The sequence below is a fragment of the Scyliorhinus canicula genome, chromosome 14 (genome assembly GCF_902713615.1).
Source record: "Scyliorhinus canicula chromosome 14, sScyCan1.1, whole genome shotgun sequence".
NCBI lineage: Eukaryota > Metazoa > Chordata > Chondrichthyes > Carcharhiniformes > Scyliorhinidae > Scyliorhinus > Scyliorhinus canicula.
In genome coordinates this window covers 9615683-9633535 of record NC_052159.1, presented here as the reverse complement: position 1 = coordinate 9633535, position 17853 = coordinate 9615683, and the positions used below count along the sequence as shown (strand labels likewise).

Sequence of the window (17853 nt, the reverse complement as noted above, 5' to 3'; positions counted from 1 at the left end):
GCCAGAAGTGCTGATTGGATGATCCATCTTGGCCTCCTCTGGTGACCCTTGCATCAGATGTCAGTCTTCAGCTAACACGATTCACTTCACATGATATCACGAAACAGCTGAAGGCACTGGACGTTCAAGCATTACAAATTTATATACTTCAATAATTTAAAAATACTGCATAGGTCAACTTACCACAAGCAATGGCGCGGGAAAACCATAAGAGTTTGGAGTTCCTCCCCCAAAAGCATAACCCTGTCTTTTTCCTTTCGTTAACTCAAGGGCCTGCTGTGGATTGCTGGCAGTGGTTATATTTCAGCATTCCCAGAATATCACAGAGCAGACAATCGGCTCTCGCACTCTGTGAGGGAACCGTGCAGCAGAGCATGAAGAATGCCTGATTTCATACAATCTTAAACCCAGCATACAGTATTTTCAAACAGACAATCTCTATACTTAAGAGTTGGGCATAGGTGCTGGCCTGAAATATTAAGTTTAGACTGAACAAACGGTACTTACTTTTGACATACACCGTGCTACCGCTTGGCAGTACAACAACATTGGAGGCTGGACTGGCAGGTCTGGGAGATTTGACCGTTGCTACACTCCCACCGGGTACTGCAGTTGAAGCTGGCGTGGGAGTGGTACTTGTGTACGAGTAACAGACAATCACTAGAAGAAGAAAAATTGTGTTTTTTTTTTTTTAAAACGCAACTAAAATCTTTGCTCAAAATCACTATCATTACAAAATCATATCTTTTCAACTTTAGCAGTGCTTCAGAGCAAAGGCTTTCATTTGGTTCCACCATGTGGTCAAAGTCTATACTGCAATCAACACAATGACCATATCACATAGGAAATAAATCCAATTCAGCAAGCTGAGGGTCATTGAATCACTAAAACTGACTGGAAATGCAACTTATTTACCATCAGGAAAGAAAACATAACAACCCTTACAACAGTCAGTGTCATCTGCAGGCAAATTTGGATTTTAAATAGGTTTGATCTTAGGTGACAGCTCTTTAACCAACTGGTCTCTTTCTTTCATACTAACCCTACTATCTTCCCATTAAAAAATACAGTTGAGGAATCGTCACCCAGACACGCGCCCCTTTATTGGCCAAAATCGAAGGCAGTGATCAAAGCCTGTCAAATTATTGGGTCCAAGATTAAGGACCGCCCCAAAGACTGCAAAACCCTAGAGGGATATAAGGGGACACAGCCATGTGTTCAGTCTCTTTTGGACCTGGCCTGTGCCAGCTTCTTTTGAATCCGGCGTGTGTCAGCCCAATTGCAGCATAACGACCAGACAGCCAAGTTCAAGACCAACGATCGCTACCTGACGGATGAGCCCAGCAGAGACAGAGCCACTTTTTCAAACCAGCCACGTGAGATCAAGATAAAGGCCTTATCCACTTGCACAGTGCCGGTCGCCTGAAGTTAAGTATAGGTTACTGCAGTTGATAGGTGTAGTTTAACTTGTAGTATATGGTGCTTGCATGTCGAAGTAACCCTTGTGTGTAAATAAACCATCTTTGAATTTGAATTGATAACTGGTTGTGTGGTCATTTGACCGATATACGGGAAAGCCTTGTGGTTCAGTAAGAGAAATAGAAACACCCACAGTATTGGCGACGCTGTTGGGACATAATATCACATCATAAAATGAGCCTCAGTATCATATTGGTGACTCTAAAGAGCAACATTATTGATGACGCTGGTGGGACAGTATTCCATTAAATTGGTAACACTGTACAAACAATGCATACTGTACATAGGAAAGCACGGAGAGACTGCAGAATATAATGTTACAGTTATAGCAAGGTGCAGAGAAAAGATCAACTTAGAGAGTTTTAAAGAGTTAGAATGAAGTTTTAGAAGCATAGGACAAGAGTAAAAGATAGAATTAGAGGGTATGCTGGGCACAGCTTGCAAGATGTCGCCTTGCTCCAGCGCCATCTTGGAAATCTCCATTGCAGTGGATCTGAAGTTACATGCAGGCCAGAGTAGACTGATGGGACAATAATTGGCTGGGTTAGATTTGTCCTGACTTTTGTGAATTGGGCAGTTTTCCACACTGCCAAATAGATGCCAGTGTCGTAGCTACAACGGAACAGCAGCAAGTTCTGGTGCACAGATCTTCAGTACTATTGTCAGAAATTTGCCTGGGGCAATAGACTTTGCAGTACCTAGTGCCTTCAGTGTTTTTTGATGTGACACGGATGGAGTGAATCGAATTGGCTAAACACTAGCATCTATGATACAGGGGACCTCCAGAGAAGGCAGAGATGGATCACTCACGCAGGACTTTGGCCTGATAATAGTTGCTGATGCTTCAACCTTGGTTTTTGCATGGATGTGATATTTATGGAGATTCCGCCTCCTGCGAGTTGTTTTAATTTGTCCAACAATATTCACAACTGGATGTGGCAGGAGTGCGGCGTTTATATCTGATCCATTGTTTGTGGGATTGCTTAGCTCACTCCCTTGCATTCTGCTTTCCATGTTTGGCACACAAGTAGTCCTGTGCTGTAGCTCCACCAGGTTGACACATCATTTTTAGATATGCCTGGTGCTGCTCCTAGCATGCCCTCATGCACTCTTCATTGAACTAGGGTTGATTTCCTGGCTTGACGGCAATGGTAGAGTGGGGGAATATTCCAGGCCACGACATTACAGAGTGTGCTTGAATAGAATTCTGCTGCCCCTGCCCACAGCATCTCATGGATGACCAGTCTTGAGCTGCTAGATCTGTTCGAAATCTATCCAATTTAGCACGGTGGTAGCGCTTCACAACATAATGAAGGTTATCCTCAATGGGAAGGCGGGGACTTCATTTCCACAAGGACTTTTCGGAGGTCACTGCTACCAACACTATTATACTCAGATACCTCGGCGACAGATAGCTTGGTGAGGATGAGATTTTTCTCTCTTGTTGGTTCAGAGTCAATATTGAGGACTGTGGGGCAACTCTTTCCCAACTGTATACCAGTGTGCCGCCAACTCTGGTGGTGCCTAGGATATTGGATATAAAAGTATGATTTAGTGAGTAAGCCTATTTCAGGCTGTAGCTTGACTGGTCTGTGGGACAGTTCTCTCAAATTTTGGCACAAGCCTGCAAATGTTAGTATTTTTCAGGATCACCAAGCTGGGTTTGTCATTGGCATTTCCGATGCATACAACTGGCTTGGTAGGCTATTTCAGAGGGCATTTAGCACAGGGCTAAATCGCTGGCTTTGAAAGCAGACCAGCAGCACGGTTCGATTCCCGTAACAGCCTCCCCGAACAGGCGCCGGAATGTGGCGACTAGGGGCTTTTCACAGTAACTTCATTTGAAGCATACTCGTGACAATAAGCGATTTTCATTTTTTTTTCATTTAATTCAAGAGCAAACCACATTGACCGGGCATGGACAGCCAATTCACTTATGAATCCAGACGGATTTTTAGGACAATTGGCAATGGTTTCATGGTCATCATTACTGAGTCCAGCTTTGAATTCCAGATATATTATTTGAATTCAAATGCCACCAGCTGCCATCGTTCCCAAGTATTAGCCTAGGTGTCAGGATTACTAATCCAGCTACATTACCATTACACCATCCTGGTGTTCGGAATAAAAAATGTTCTACAGTAGAAGGAAACTATTTATCCAATTTTCTGTGCTGTGCCAGTTTTCTTTCTTTTTTTTTATAAATTTAGATTACCCAATTATTTTTTCCAATTAAGGGGCAATTTTAGCGTGGCCAATCCACCTACTCTGCACATTTTTGGGTTGTGGGGGTGAAACCCACGCCGACACGGGGAGAATGTGCAAACTCCTCACGGACAGTGACCCAGAGCCAGGATGGAACCTGGGACCTCAGCGCTGTGAGGCGGTTGTGCTAACCACTAGGCCACCGTGCTGCCCTCTGTGCCAGTTTTCTTAAAGCAAGCCCACTGTCCCGCTCTTTATCCATACCTCTGATTCTGCCTCTACTTCAAATATGTACCTACTTTCCATTAAGAACACAATCGCTTTCATAAATACTGTTTGTGACAAAGCATTCGAACTAACACAACTCTGAATAAAGACGTTGTTCCCTAACAACGTCCTCGCTTGGTGTGATTTTAAATTGGCAAACCCGTATTAAAATGGGGATCTATACAGACTTCCTGGGGATCCATGAAATGTGAACTCGGAGGCAGGAACTGAGTGCAGCTACGCACAGTGGTCTGGCTGTCTCAGTCCAATGGGGATCATGCAAGGATAGATACAGTCTACAGCATGCAGGGTCAGGAGGCTGACCTCTCTCACTGGTATAAGTAAGCACATGTTTTCTTAAAAGCTCCACATGCAGCAGTTTTACATTGAATGTTATCTAGCATTATTATAATTAGACGGTCGGAGGGGGCAGTGAGGATGAATCGATTTTAAAAGGGGCTTCTCAACCAGAGAAGTTTGAGAACTGAAATAGAAAAAATATTTTCAAAATGCTTCACAATACTAATAGCCTTGGTTAATGATATGAAGCTTACTTTCAACACTACATACTGAGAAAGCAAGATGATCGCCAAAGCTTTTCCTAAAGTGTTTGCAGATTTCATCCTTCTCCAGAACCGCATTCCACAACTTCATAGTCTTCACATGTCCACTTTTCCCAAGGCCCACATTTCAACCCTTTACAAGTCACTCCAAATCGCAGTTGATTATTTCTTATTTTAATGGTAGTTTGCTGACTGACAACTTCTGATCACAACTGAATGGACTGTGAATCTATTAATTTGTTGCTGCTTCATATGAAATTTAGGGATGCAAGTGCAAAAATGGATTAAAACTTTTGCGAGTTAAGCATGTTGCCTGAAGCGCAATTTGTTCTGTTGTGACAGACAGAGGCTGACCCAATACAAAACTTTCCTATATATAGATAAATTCTTAAGCGAGCAAGAAAAATTATATTGCAGTCCCAATGCTCCGTAGCTGTGAAACATCTTTGACAGAAGACGGTTACCACCAGAAAGAATTCAACAGCTGGAATACCAATAGCAAAGAATGCATCCTCCAAACAGAAATTCTTAGCATAGCAATGAGTAGAAATTTTAAGAAAATAATCAACTGTGTTTTGGAGTGACTTGTATAGGGTTGAAATGTGGGCCTTGGGAAAAGTGGACATCCGAAGACTATGAAGTTGTGGAATGTGGTTCTGGAGAAGGATGAAGCGGGTCAGTTGGCGAGAACACAAGAGCACTTCTTAGATGGCGAAGGAGGATCATCATCAAGAAAGGGCAACAAGGTTAGACTGGCCATTTCTAAGGCATGAGAACTTCCTGAAGGTGGTGATTGAAGATGATGCGAGTGATGCAGACCAAGAGGGAGAAAGAGAATGACGACGTTAGCAAACTTGAGATTGCATATGGGAGACACTTCTGAGCATGTGCACATGAAGAGGAAAGCGCAAGACCCCAAGGCACGGGAAATCAAGCAAAGAACCAAACCTTATTAGGCAGATCACTAATAATATTAGTCAGAGCTGAATTACAATACCAAAACTAAACAACCAATCCCACATATCATTTATAACCACCCTTTCTAAATGGTAATTTATATGTTCCTGCGTTTTAAAAGAAATTGTTAAAAAAAAATTAATCCTGGGTTAGTAGAAAAGAAAACTCACCTTCTTTGTTACCAGTTTCAGCTGGTGAAGGAAGAGTGGCATTATGCAGAGCTGCCACGTTAGCTACTGCATTCGCTGTCACAGTGAATGCTGTCTGAGGTACGAGCCTGGGCATGAGAGGGACCAGTCGACGACCTTCAATGGACCATTCAGCTGAGCTGTTAGGCCCAGACATACTGTGGGTCAGAGCATATATATGTCAACACATCACCTTATTTTTTTAAACTGTCTATACTTTTCATCAGAAGAGACTAATTTAATTCAAATTTTATTATAATTTTGTTTGTCAGGAGCAGATCCAAATTAGGTCAAGCTGGTGAATTTCTTCCACATTTGTGAAATGCTGAAGTGGTTGCATTTTCCTCCATTTATCATTACCCGACCACAGTTAAATGTTTCTTCCTAATACAGTAGTCCCCCGTTATACCGCGCTCCGCAATACCGCGGTTCGCGATATACGGCGGGGGGGCTTATGGACCCCAACTGTCAGCTTCCCTCTCCGGATCAAAGTGAGCCGGCCGCTGAAATTGACACTGCCGGCTGCTCTCTCCCTCCAATCCAACTTTTAAGTTGTTAAAAATGCAGCAGTGCTTGTTTTAATTAGATCCACGATCTAAATTTATTAAAAACCCCCATCGTGGATATCCGCGGCTCGGATGCAACGCGGGTGGCTGTCTTGGACCCCAACACCCGTGTTATAAAGAGGGACTACTGTAATTCCATTAAGAAAAATTTCAGCAAGAAATAACTATCCAAAGTTCAGCCACCTACTTTGTCCTCAAATACAACACAAATTACAGGGAAACAATGTGTTAATAACAGGAAGTCTTAGCTTCCCCAACAGCTCAGTTGAAGAGAATCTTTAACTCAGCAATACTGAGCAGATCTCGGAATTGAATCCCAGTTCAGACAGTTTTTGTTTTTTTTTTTTAAATTAAATTTAGAGTACCCAATTCATTTTTTCCAATTACGGGGCAATTTAGCGTGGCCAATCCACCTAACCTGCACATTTTTTGGATTGTGGGGGCGAAACCCACACAAACACGGGGAGAATGTGCAAACTCCACACGGACAGTCACTCAGAGCTGGGACCTCGGCGCCGTGAGGCAGCAGGGCTAACCCACTGCGCCACCCGTGCTGCCCCCCAGTTCAGAGAGTTAACTAATGTGTCAGCCATCGTTCACTTGGCTGCACTCCCACCTCTGAGTCACATGGCTCCCCATGGTTCAAGTCCCGCTCCCGAGCGTGAGCACAAAAATCCAGGCTGATACTCCAATGCAGTACTGAGTGAATGCTGCACCGCTGGAGGTGTTTCTTTTGGATGTTATGTTAAACCGAAGCCCCATCTATCTTCTCGGTGGGATGTAAAAGGTCCCATGCCACTAATTAGAAGAAAATCAGGGGAGTTCTCCCTGGTGTGCTGGCCAACATTTATCCCTCAATCAATATCTAATCCAGATCACATTTCTGTTTGTGAGAGGTTGCAGTTTGTATATAGACTGTCATGTTTCCTACATTACAACACTGACTACATTTCAGAAGTCCCTCATAGCTGTAAAGCACTTTGAAAGGTCGGTGGTCCTGAAAAGTGCTGTACAAATGAAAATCCTTCTTTTTCTTTATTCTCCGCTGGTAACACCATGCCTGTGCACTCCAGAATATTTACTGACCACTGGAGGAAAATAGAAAATATGTGAATAATGAACACTATAGGAGTAGGGTTAACTTCATCTGTGATATCCTTTCTCCCATCAACCTCCCCTGCTCCTCCTCAATCTTGGTGACATATTTCAAGGTCAGTCTAGACAGCTAAAGTCTAGGCCACTTGAATGAAGTGCAGAGGGTTCCCGCTTTCTGTATTATAACACCCTACTATTGAGCACAGTAAGAAGTCTTACAACACCAGGTTAAAGTCCAACAGGTTTGTTTCAAACACGAGCTTTCGGAGCATGGCTCCTTCTTCAGGTGAATGGAAAGGCTTGTTCCAGAAATGTTTATATAGACACAGTCAGAGATGCCCCGGAATGCGAGCACCTGCAGGCAATCAAATCATCAAAGATGCATGATGTAAGACTTCTTACTGTGCTCACCCCAGTCCAACGCCGGCATCTCCACATCATGGCTACCATTGACACCGCAAACTGCCGGCTCAAAGTGGAGAGGATCTCCAGGAAGATCGCGCATATAGACACTGACATTCAGTTTCTACAAAGATGCAAAAAAGCAGATCTGCATCTTTGATGATTTGATTGCCTGCAGGTGCTCGCATTCCGGGGCATCTCTGACTGTGTCTATATAAACATTTCTGGAACAAGCCTTTCCATTCACCTGAAGAAGGAGCCGTGCTCCGAAAGCTCGTGTTTGAAACAAACCTGTTGGACTTTAACCTGGTGTTGTAAGACTTCTTACTGTGCTCACCCCAGTCCAACGCCGGCATCTCCACATCATGGCTACTATTGAGCAGCAGGTTCCTCAAAGTGAAGAAAAGTAGAGGGATTTTTTTTGGTTAAGTCTCATCCTCGAAATACACAAATACATGCAGAATATCTGGCTCAGTTGGGCAACTACTGAGTCCACATGAGTTGATATCTGTGGGTCTCAATATAGAAAATGATGACTTGTTTACAGAGGGAACTGGAAATTAAGGAGTAAGATGAAGGTGATCCTGCTTCTCATGTGCCAATGCCAAGTTAAGATGCTATGGAAGAGATCCTTGCAGGCAAACTAGTATGTTATGCTGAACAATAGAAGAGATTTTAATGTTCAAAGCCAGATAAATTGTAACAGAAAATGCTTCAGAGAAAGGAAACTTACTGATGTGCAATGGTCATCAGCCTTTCATCATTAACTGCTCTACGAACTTCTGCACGATGACGCTCTGTTGAAATGCTATCAAGAAAAAAAAAGAAAAATTGTCAATGTATCCATCTAAAATGGATGTCAATTTTGCCTATCCCAAAACTCCTCCAGCTGGCCTCCCATCTTCCACCCTACATAAACTCAGTCTCATCCAAACCTCCGCTCACCACATCTTAGTCCACACCAAATCCAGTTGTTCCATTATCCGCGCTTACTCACCTACATTGATCCCCCTACAGCAAAGCCTTGATTTTAGAACATAAAACGTACAGTACAGGAGGCCATTCGGCCCTCGAGTCTGCACTGACCCACTTAAGCCCTCACTTCCACCCTATCCCCGTAACCCAATAACCCCTCCTCACCTTTTTGGTCACTAAGGGCAATTTATCATGACCAATCCACCTAACCTGCACGTCTTTGGACTGTGGGAGGAAACCGGAGCACCCGGAGGAAACCCACGCAGACACGGGGAGAACGTGCAGACTCCGCACAGACAGTGACCCAGCGGGGAATCGAACCTAGGACCCTGGCGCTGTGAAGCCACAGTGCCCTCCACTTATGCCACCATGCTGCCCATAAAATTATTTAAAATAATCATCCTGTTTTCAAATCCCTACATGGCCTCCCTAACTATGGAAACTCAGGGCAGCACGGTAGCGCAGTGGTTAGCACTGTGGCTTCACGGCACCGAGGTACCAGGTTTGGCACCAGGTCCCAGGTGTTGTAATTCAGCTTCAACATTCATTCGCATGGGCAACACGGTGGCACAGTGGTTAGCATTGCTGCCTCACGGCACCGAGGTCCCAAGTTCGATCCCGGCTCTGGGTCACTGTCCGTGTGGAGTTTGCACATTCTCCCCGTGTCTGTGTGGGTCTCACCCCCACAATCCAAGGAAATGCAGGGTAGGTGGACTGGCCACGCTAAATTGCCCATTAATTGGGAAAAGTGAATTGGGTATTCCAAAATTATTTTAAAAATCTATGGAAACTCCTCCAGATCTACTGCCATTTCAGATTTCTGCACTCCTCCAATTCTGGCACTTTGCACATCCTTAGTTTTGATCATTCCTCTCCTGGCACTACCTGAAATTTCCTCTGTAAACCTTTCTAAATTTCTCTTGTGCTTTAAACCAGGACTGAAAATTCACCTCTTCGATCTAGCTTTCTAGCTGTCCTGATAACACCTTTTGTGCCTCAGTGCGAAATGTTGAATATATGACACTTCTGTGATGTATCTTGCGTGTTGTGCTTTGTTAAAAGCTGTATAAATAAATGGTAAATGTTGCTTCTGTTTCTGTACTTCAGACTGCCACTTGCTTCTGAGCAGCCTTGCTAACTGAACAGGAGATGGGGCATATATAACGATACCTTCTTCAATTTACCAGATAGCAAGGAGTGGATCCTTTTCAGTGCAACTGAGGTTCTTCCATTTGTTTATTTCTTTTTCCCAATTAAGGGGCACTTTAGCATGGCCAACCCACCTACCCTGCACATCTTTGGGTGGTGGAGGTGAGACCCACGTAGACACGGACAGTGACCCAGGGCTGGGATTGAACCCGGGTCCTCGGTGCCGTGAGGCAGTAATGCTAACCACTGCGCCACCGTGCCACCCTCAAGGTTTTTCCTTTTGACAGAAGTAGCAAAACTAGTCCTTGATTAATTTTACATACAACATGATTTCCTTACATAATTTATTTTTTATGTTGTGTGGTGACTTAGTGAAGCCCTTTGAGGCATTTTAGAATTCCTACAGTGCAGGAGTCCATTCGGCCCACCGAGTGTGCACCAAACCTAGAACACCCTACCTGGGCCCACTCCCCCCTGCCCTATTACTATGATAATGTGCTACATAAATACAAGTATTAAGTGTCACAACCAAGGAATTTCACCGCAGGAAAAAGAAACAAGCACAATTTAAGTTAATGCAAAGCCACTGCAGGATCACTGTAAACTACCTCAATGCAATAATCTGCTTTTGGAAAGGCATGAAGGAAGAAATACATTTCTACTCCATTTCAGATGAGGTAGGTGGGATAATATGCAGAAAATAAAAAATTAGAATCATGAACCCAAAACAAAACTCAGGAAAACAGATTTTAACCTCCTTATAAGATTTACCTAAGAACCTTGGCCAATTCTCCAAGGAGGTCCTTCTTTTCTTTCGTAAGGTCGCCTTGTGCTCGAAGCGCACTGATAGCGCCAGCGTAAGCTTCAAGTTCTAAAAAGCGAGAGAGAAAATAGCAAAACACATCTCTAATCTACACACTTCCTATTTGTTCCAAGGAAAGGTTAACATTTCTCTTCATAAACGATCGTTCGGTACCTGCGTCTCCTGCGATTATTTTGTATAATAGTCTGCTTTACAGCATTTACCAATTTATTTGCAAATTAAGATTTTTGATTTTATTTGAATGTTTCACTCAACATATGCCTCTGGAACATATTACTGTAAATTCAGAGAGAAATCATGAGAAAAAACTCAGTCATTCACTACACAGAATCTGATTGTAGCAGAAAAGGAAAAGAAAATAATCCACAATGTTTTACCAAGTTTTCGAAGTATCCTCTTGCATTCATCCCTGCTGAGATCCAGAAGACTCGGCCAAACAGCAGGCATAGTGGTGGGCAGTGTCCTACAGGTTCAACCTAATTCTGCAATTTAATTGAAAAGAGTGAGATTTAATTCCTGACCAACACAGCAACGTTTTAAAAATTAAATGCATGCATTTTTGAAATATTTTTTTTTAATATAAATTTAGATTACCCAATTATTTTTTCCAATTAAGGGACAATTTAGCGTGGCCAATCCACCTACTATGCACATTTTTGGGTTGTGGGGGTGAAACCCACGCAGACACGGGGAGAATGTGCAAACTCCACACAGACAGTGACCCAGAGCCGGGATCGAACCTGGGACCTCAGCGCTGTGAGGCGGTTGTGCTAACCACTTGGCCACCGTGCTGCCCTTTATTTTTGAAATATAAGTGACCACATGATTTTGGAACACTGGAACGGCAAGGCCCCATGTTTATTTGGGAATTTTTTCCAAATTAAGTGGAAACTGCAATTCATTGTACAAATGCAACAAAATCAACCCCTTTACATCCATTAAGATTTCAGGAAAAATGAATGGGGGATAGTTGGTGTATGCTTGCGTGTATAATTTCCAAAGTCCTGAGAGAATTATGAAAAATAACCAGCAGAACAATTACAGATTTTATCTTATCCAATGTGGACTGCAGCTAACTAAAAGTGTGAAGGAGGATGAAGCGTTAGCGGTCATGGACTGCAATTGGTAAAAATAAAGAATGCCACTCAAAACTCTGAGTTCATAAACATAAAGTGCAAAGTTTATTTACCAGAACAGATAAAATTACTTTTGAAGGAAGTTGCTCAAAAATATTAGCTTTCAGAAAGTTTGGATTTTTTAAAATTGGCAAAGATCATCTAGATATCTTAGATCCTGTTGCAGGGCAAAGGTTACAAAATTAAATGCCTTATTTCTATACTGTAGTGCCATTCCTGAAGCTTCTTTCAAACATATAGGTCAGCAGCTACTACTCATTGTAATCAACAATGCAGTACATGGTGATGGACACGTTTGTCAGTCTTTCATACTTTTGCCTAGTTTAAATAACGTTGCTATCCTTTCTCCTTTTAAGTTTGTCTCCATTCCATCATTTGAACCCTTGGGTTTTCTCTCATAACTTTAATTCTCAACTCCACTTCCATCGGATAGTCTCACCCTCCACCTCTGGCCTTCAACTTCCATTCTGTCACAACCTTTAGCTTCATTTTATCAATACTATAGCCATTGCTGCTCCGAAATGTCTTAAATTGTCCCTATGCTGCAAAAACACCATCCCGGATGGATCTGCACACTCAACAATTAAGGCTCAGCATACATTGTCGTACTTACTCTCTCACGGACATCTGAAGGGAACTTCTAAACCTAAGCTAGACATCATGTGAACCCTATTCCTTTATTCAACCTTTCATGCCTGTTTGTATCTTGCACCATGGGTCCTGACAATTGTGTGCTGTACAGGCTGAGGTTAATCATGAAGACCCCGCCTTCCCAACCTTGCCCCTCGCCTGAGGTGTGGTGATCCTCAGGTTGAATCACCACCAGTCAGCTCTCCCCTCAAAGGAGAAAGCAGCCAATGGTCATCTAGGACTATGGTGCCATTATTTACTTACTTACCTTGCATTTTACCTCAAGGTTTTCCATTCAAAAAACGTATCTGCCCAAGTGACATTCATTGAAAACCACAGCAAAATCATGATATCATCTTCAAACCTCACACTTTATTCTGACCTAATGGCACCATTTCTTTAATATCTCTAGATCATAATTCTGGAATTTCCAACCTAACACTATCAGTACAAGTTCCAGAAGGCCCATCACTACTTTCTCAGAGAAACTAAGAATGGGGATAATTATAGCTTTTCTAATAACATACACATTTTAAGAACGCATTTTAAAAATTTGTTATTCAATTTGTATTATGGCAAGGGATGGTGAGGAATACAAATACCAAGCCGATGTTACACCACTGTCAATCAACCAGGTGTGTCTACATACCAACTAAAAGTTAAAATATAAAAGCATTGTAATCACAACCAAAGGCTTGTGTCAAATGGACTGCACAACATGATTCACAGTGATGGGACCACAGTGCATTCCAACAATTCCTCATTTGCTGATGGAAAGTAGTTTGATAAGTGGAAAGGACAAAACAAAATCCAATCCAAACATCAACAGCAACCATTTTTCCCAGAGCACGTGCAGACCACTGAAAGATCAACCACCCTCATAAGTACATGGTGTCCACAGAAAGGGGAGAAAATAAACACACCTTTATAAGGAATTTCTTGATACTTCTACGGTATTCAGTTCATGGATTCCAGGCAGGACAGCCTGGATCCCCACTCCTAATTACAATCACCTATTACTATTGACTGAATGCATACATGAAGCAGCCACCAGATTATGGTCAGAATCATCCTTAGCCTTGATGCTCTCCATGTTGAATACTTTGTCATCACTTACAATTAAGATTCTTAGATGACTATTAGAGGGCATCCAGAATATGTGGGACTGTATTCCAGAAATGTTTCATTGCCTTAAAGGCAGGGAAGAAATGCTAAGGGAAAAATGATTGACTTCCCCCTAAAATATTCAATATTTTTAAAATGTTTACATTTGGAAAAAAGCTTCATGAAAAATGTGGTGTTTTTCATTTAGATCCATCTTTTCCTCTCAACGCGTTGGACAGATTTAGGTGAGGGAACTAAATGTAATATCTCCAAATTTGCAGATGACTAAAGCTGGGTGGGAGAGTGAGCTGTAAGGAGGATGCAGAGATGCTTTAATTTGATTTGGACAAGTTGAGTGAGTGGGCAAATGCATGGCAGATGCAGTACGATGTGAGGTCACCCACTTTGGGCGCAAAAACAGGATTATTATCTGAATGGCCATAAATTAGGAGAGTGGACTATGCAATGAGACCTGGGTGTGCTTGTACACCAGTTGCTGAAAGTAAGCATGGAGGTGCAGTAGGCGGTGAAGACAAATGGTATGTTGGCCTTCATAGGATTTGAGTACAGATGCAGGGATGTCCTGCTGCAATTATACAGAACCTTGGTGAGACCACACCTGGAATATTGCTGAAGGGGAAGTGCAGCGAAGGTTTACCAGACTGATTCCTGGCTTGGCAGGACTGATGTATGGGGAGAGATCGAGTCAGTTAGGATCATAATAATTGAATTTAGAAGAATGAGGGGTGAATCTCATAGAATTATATAAAATTTGAACAAGATTTAGACAGGGTAGATGCAGGCTGGATGTTTCCGATAGTGGTGGACTCCAAAACCAGGGGTCATAGTCAAAGGATATGGGGTAAATCATTTAGAAATGAGATTAGGAGAAATTTCTTCACCCAGAGAGTGGTGAGCCTGTGGAATTCATTCATACAGAGACATTGCATGTTTCAAGGAATTAAATATAGCTCTTGGGGCTAAAGGGATCAAAAGATTTGGCGGGGAGGGGGGGGAGAAGACAGTAGGAACAGGTTACTGAGTTGGATGCCACAATCATAATGAATGATGTAGCAGGCTCGAAGGGCCGAATGGCTTACACGCTCGCGCACCTATTTTCTTTGTTTACAATTAGCTCTTCCATTTAAAAGCTTTGGACGGTGTAAATCACTGGAGGGGAACTATCACCAACAATTACAAAAGCATATATTTCTACCCCTCAAATGATACAAAATGCAAACCATTCATGTATTTTAATTAGCTGTTCATAATAATTAGAAATAATGTCAAATATTCATGCACTTCCAGAATTCATTCTCAATTCCTTCCTTTAAAGATATTTTTGTCAAAATACAGACCCTTTGTAGGAGTGATTGCACAAAACAGGAAAACAAAGTTCAAAATCTATAATGGTGGTAAATGAAAATTGGATAGTTACAAATCTGTACGGTTAATTTTATTTCTGAAGGTTTAGACTCTGCTCAACACAGTACCGACGCCATCAACTCTCCAGGACTACACACAAGTTGCTTTATACACTTTGATGAGAGTCAGCAGATAAGTCTCTCCAGCACCAGCACACAGTGGCAGCAGTGTGCATCATCTATAAAATGCACTGCAGCAGCTTGTCAAAGGTGTCTTCGACAGCATCTTCCAAACCCATGAACTCGACCACTAAAGACGAGTTGCAAGTTTCCCCCAAGTCATTCACCATCATGATTTGGAACTATATTGTCATTCCTACAGTCACTGGGACAAAATCCTGGAACTCAGATATTTTGTACCATGGGTATACCTACACCAAACGGACTGAATGGGTACAAAAAAGGCAACTCACCACCATCTACTCAAGGGCAATTACGGATGGGAAACAAATGATGCACACTTCTCAAAAACAAATGAATACAAACAATTAATCACGGAAATCAAATTCAAACCTGCTCCTGTCCTCACCGAAAATGTACACATATTCCAGTAGATAGGTTAACAACGACCAACTTCAAACTGCTGCCCACACTGAGATCACAAGATAGCCATTCAACCCATCCTATTCAGAAACTGTCTTACAGTCAGCTCCAGGGGCGGTTTTAGGACAGACTTTGGATCATACATCCTTGCTTTGCATAGCCAGAGCCTGTGAAAGGCACAGAGGCAGCTCACTTAACTGGTTGCCAAAATTTGAGCTTAAAATGGCACACACACACACAACACAGAAGAGTAAGATTATTTAAGGGATTATTTAACGGTACTAGTAACCCAGAGGGTTGAATAAATGATCCAGGGATACGAGTTCAAATTCCATCACAGCAAGTGGAAATTTAAAAAAATTAATTAAACAAATCAAGAATATAAGGCTAGTGTCAGTAATGGTGAACATGAAACTATCAAATTGTCATAAAAATACATGTGGCTCACTGGTCAAGGTGATAAAAACAAAATACTATATATGCTGGAAATCTGAAATAACAAAATGCTGCAACAACTCAACAGGTCTGGCAGCATCCATCAACAGAGAATAGAGTTAAAGTTTTGCGTCCATTCCTTTTTGTTCTACCTCCCCCTTTCCCGTAACAGCCTTCCCGAACAGGCGCCGGAATGTGGCGACTAGGGGCTTTTCACAGTAACTTCATTTGAAGCCTACTCGTGACAATAAGCGATTTTCATTTCATTTTTCATTTCAACAGCATAGAACTCATCACATTTCTAGCTCTCTTCAGTTCCATGAAAGTCATTCTGGACTCAAAGCATTAACTCCTTTTCTCTCCCTCTCCACAGATATTTTTTTTAAATAAATTTAAGAGTGCCCAATTCATTTTTTCCAAATGATGGGCAATTTAGCATGTCCAATCCACCTACCCTGCACATCTTTGTGTTGTAGGAGCAAAACCCACGCAAACAGAGGGAGAATGTGCAAACTCCACACGGACAGTGACTCAGAGCCGGGATCGAAACTTGGACCTCGGCGCAGTGAGACTGCAGTGTTAACCACTGCAGCACCGTGCTTGCCCTCTCTCCACAAATACTGGCAGACCTGAAGTTTTGTCCAGCGCTGTATTTATTCCGGGCTGGCCTACAGCTGGCTCCAGACCCACTGCAAGACTTCACCGCACTCCGATATGGCCCGACAAGTCACCCAGCCGTATTCAAGACAGCGGGGCTCACCGCCACCATCTCAAGAGCAGTGAGGGTTGGGCGACAGATGATAAATGCTGACCTTGCCAGATCAATGAATTGAAAGTTTTTTTAAAAGATGTGGAGATGCCGGCATTGGACTGGGGTGAGTGCAGTAAAAGTCTTACAACACCAGGTTAAAGTCCAACAGGTTTGTTTCAAACACTAGCTTTCGGAACACTGCTCCGCACATTCACCTGAGGAAGGAGCAGTGCTCCGAAAGCTAGTGTTTGAAACAAACCTGTTGGACTTTAACCTGGTGCTGCCAAAAAAAAAGAGTGGCTTCCTCATTCATAGTAAAGGGAGAAGATGCTGGGAAAAGAATCAGCCTGTCTGTCAGCAGCTGTGGAGACAAGGAGCTAGGGATAACATCAGAGTCCAACCCAATAACTTCTACATTGTTCATTCAATGGGTTGGCTTAGGGACACGCGCATGCGCAGTGGTCAATGTTTACCTCCCTCACGGGGGGGGGGCGGGGAGAGTACCAGGCGACGGTTAAACATCGAAGCAGCTTCAATCGGTCACCGGTGACATTCCCCCTTTTCCAGAACATTCTCTGAGGGTCCCAAGCTTCGAGTAAGAGGACGGAAAAAAAGGCCACACAAGAGCCGCCTCACCTCTCGGCGTCTCTGGGCAACGGAGCTCGGCGATGATCCTGCTGCGGTTCAGGGCTCCTGTGGAGACTCGGCATCCTTCACTGCGTTCCTTTCTTTATTTTCCCCAGGAGAAAGCACAAAGTGCGCAGATACTATTTTATATATTTATTTTTTTTAAACTAATTACAAAGCGGCCCACGCGCTCCCCACAGTAACGGCGCTGCAGCTAGCCGCCAACATTGCCAACAACGGCCGCCATTCCGAACAGCGACCGCCAACATCCGGTCAGGTCTTCCAATATCCCACCGTGCACAGCGCTAACTCCCAAAGGGGCGGGGCCTGCATGGACAATCAACTTTCCCGTACCCATCCAACACGCATGGGCACCGGGGCATCCGCCACGCATACGCTCAATGGCAGAGCACCATCCAACACGCATGCGCCCAATGGCAGAGCAACATCCAACACACATGTGCACCAGGACAGAGCAACATCCAACACGAATGTGCACCAGGGCAGAGCACCATCCAACGCGCATGTACCCAA

General features: G+C 43.1%; 1 protein-coding gene across 6 annotated transcripts in view; it reads right to left on the bottom strand.

The window, feature by feature from the left end:
- Positions 1–17601, bottom strand: part of emsy (EMSY transcriptional repressor, BRCA2 interacting) — a 66719-nt gene extending 49118 nt beyond the window's left edge. For 5 of the 6 annotated variants that reach the window (XM_038817670.1, XM_038817674.1, XM_038817671.1 and 2 more), the window contains exons 1-6: positions 17329–17600; positions 11047–11151; positions 10618–10717; positions 8456–8530; positions 5642–5817; positions 508–660 (exon numbers count right to left, since the gene is read on the bottom strand). In XM_038817670.1, coding sequence (XP_038673598.1) covers positions 508–660; positions 5642–5817; positions 8456–8530; positions 10618–10717; positions 11047–11116 — 574 coding nt within the window. In that variant the 5' untranslated portion in view covers positions 11117–11151; positions 17329–17600. Of the gene's footprint in view, positions 1–507; positions 661–5641; positions 5818–8455; positions 8531–10617; positions 10718–11046; positions 11152–17328 lie in introns of all 6 variants that reach the window. The other variant, XM_038817673.1, reaches the window with a different exon arrangement.
- Positions 17602–17853: the final 252 nt, after the last annotated feature.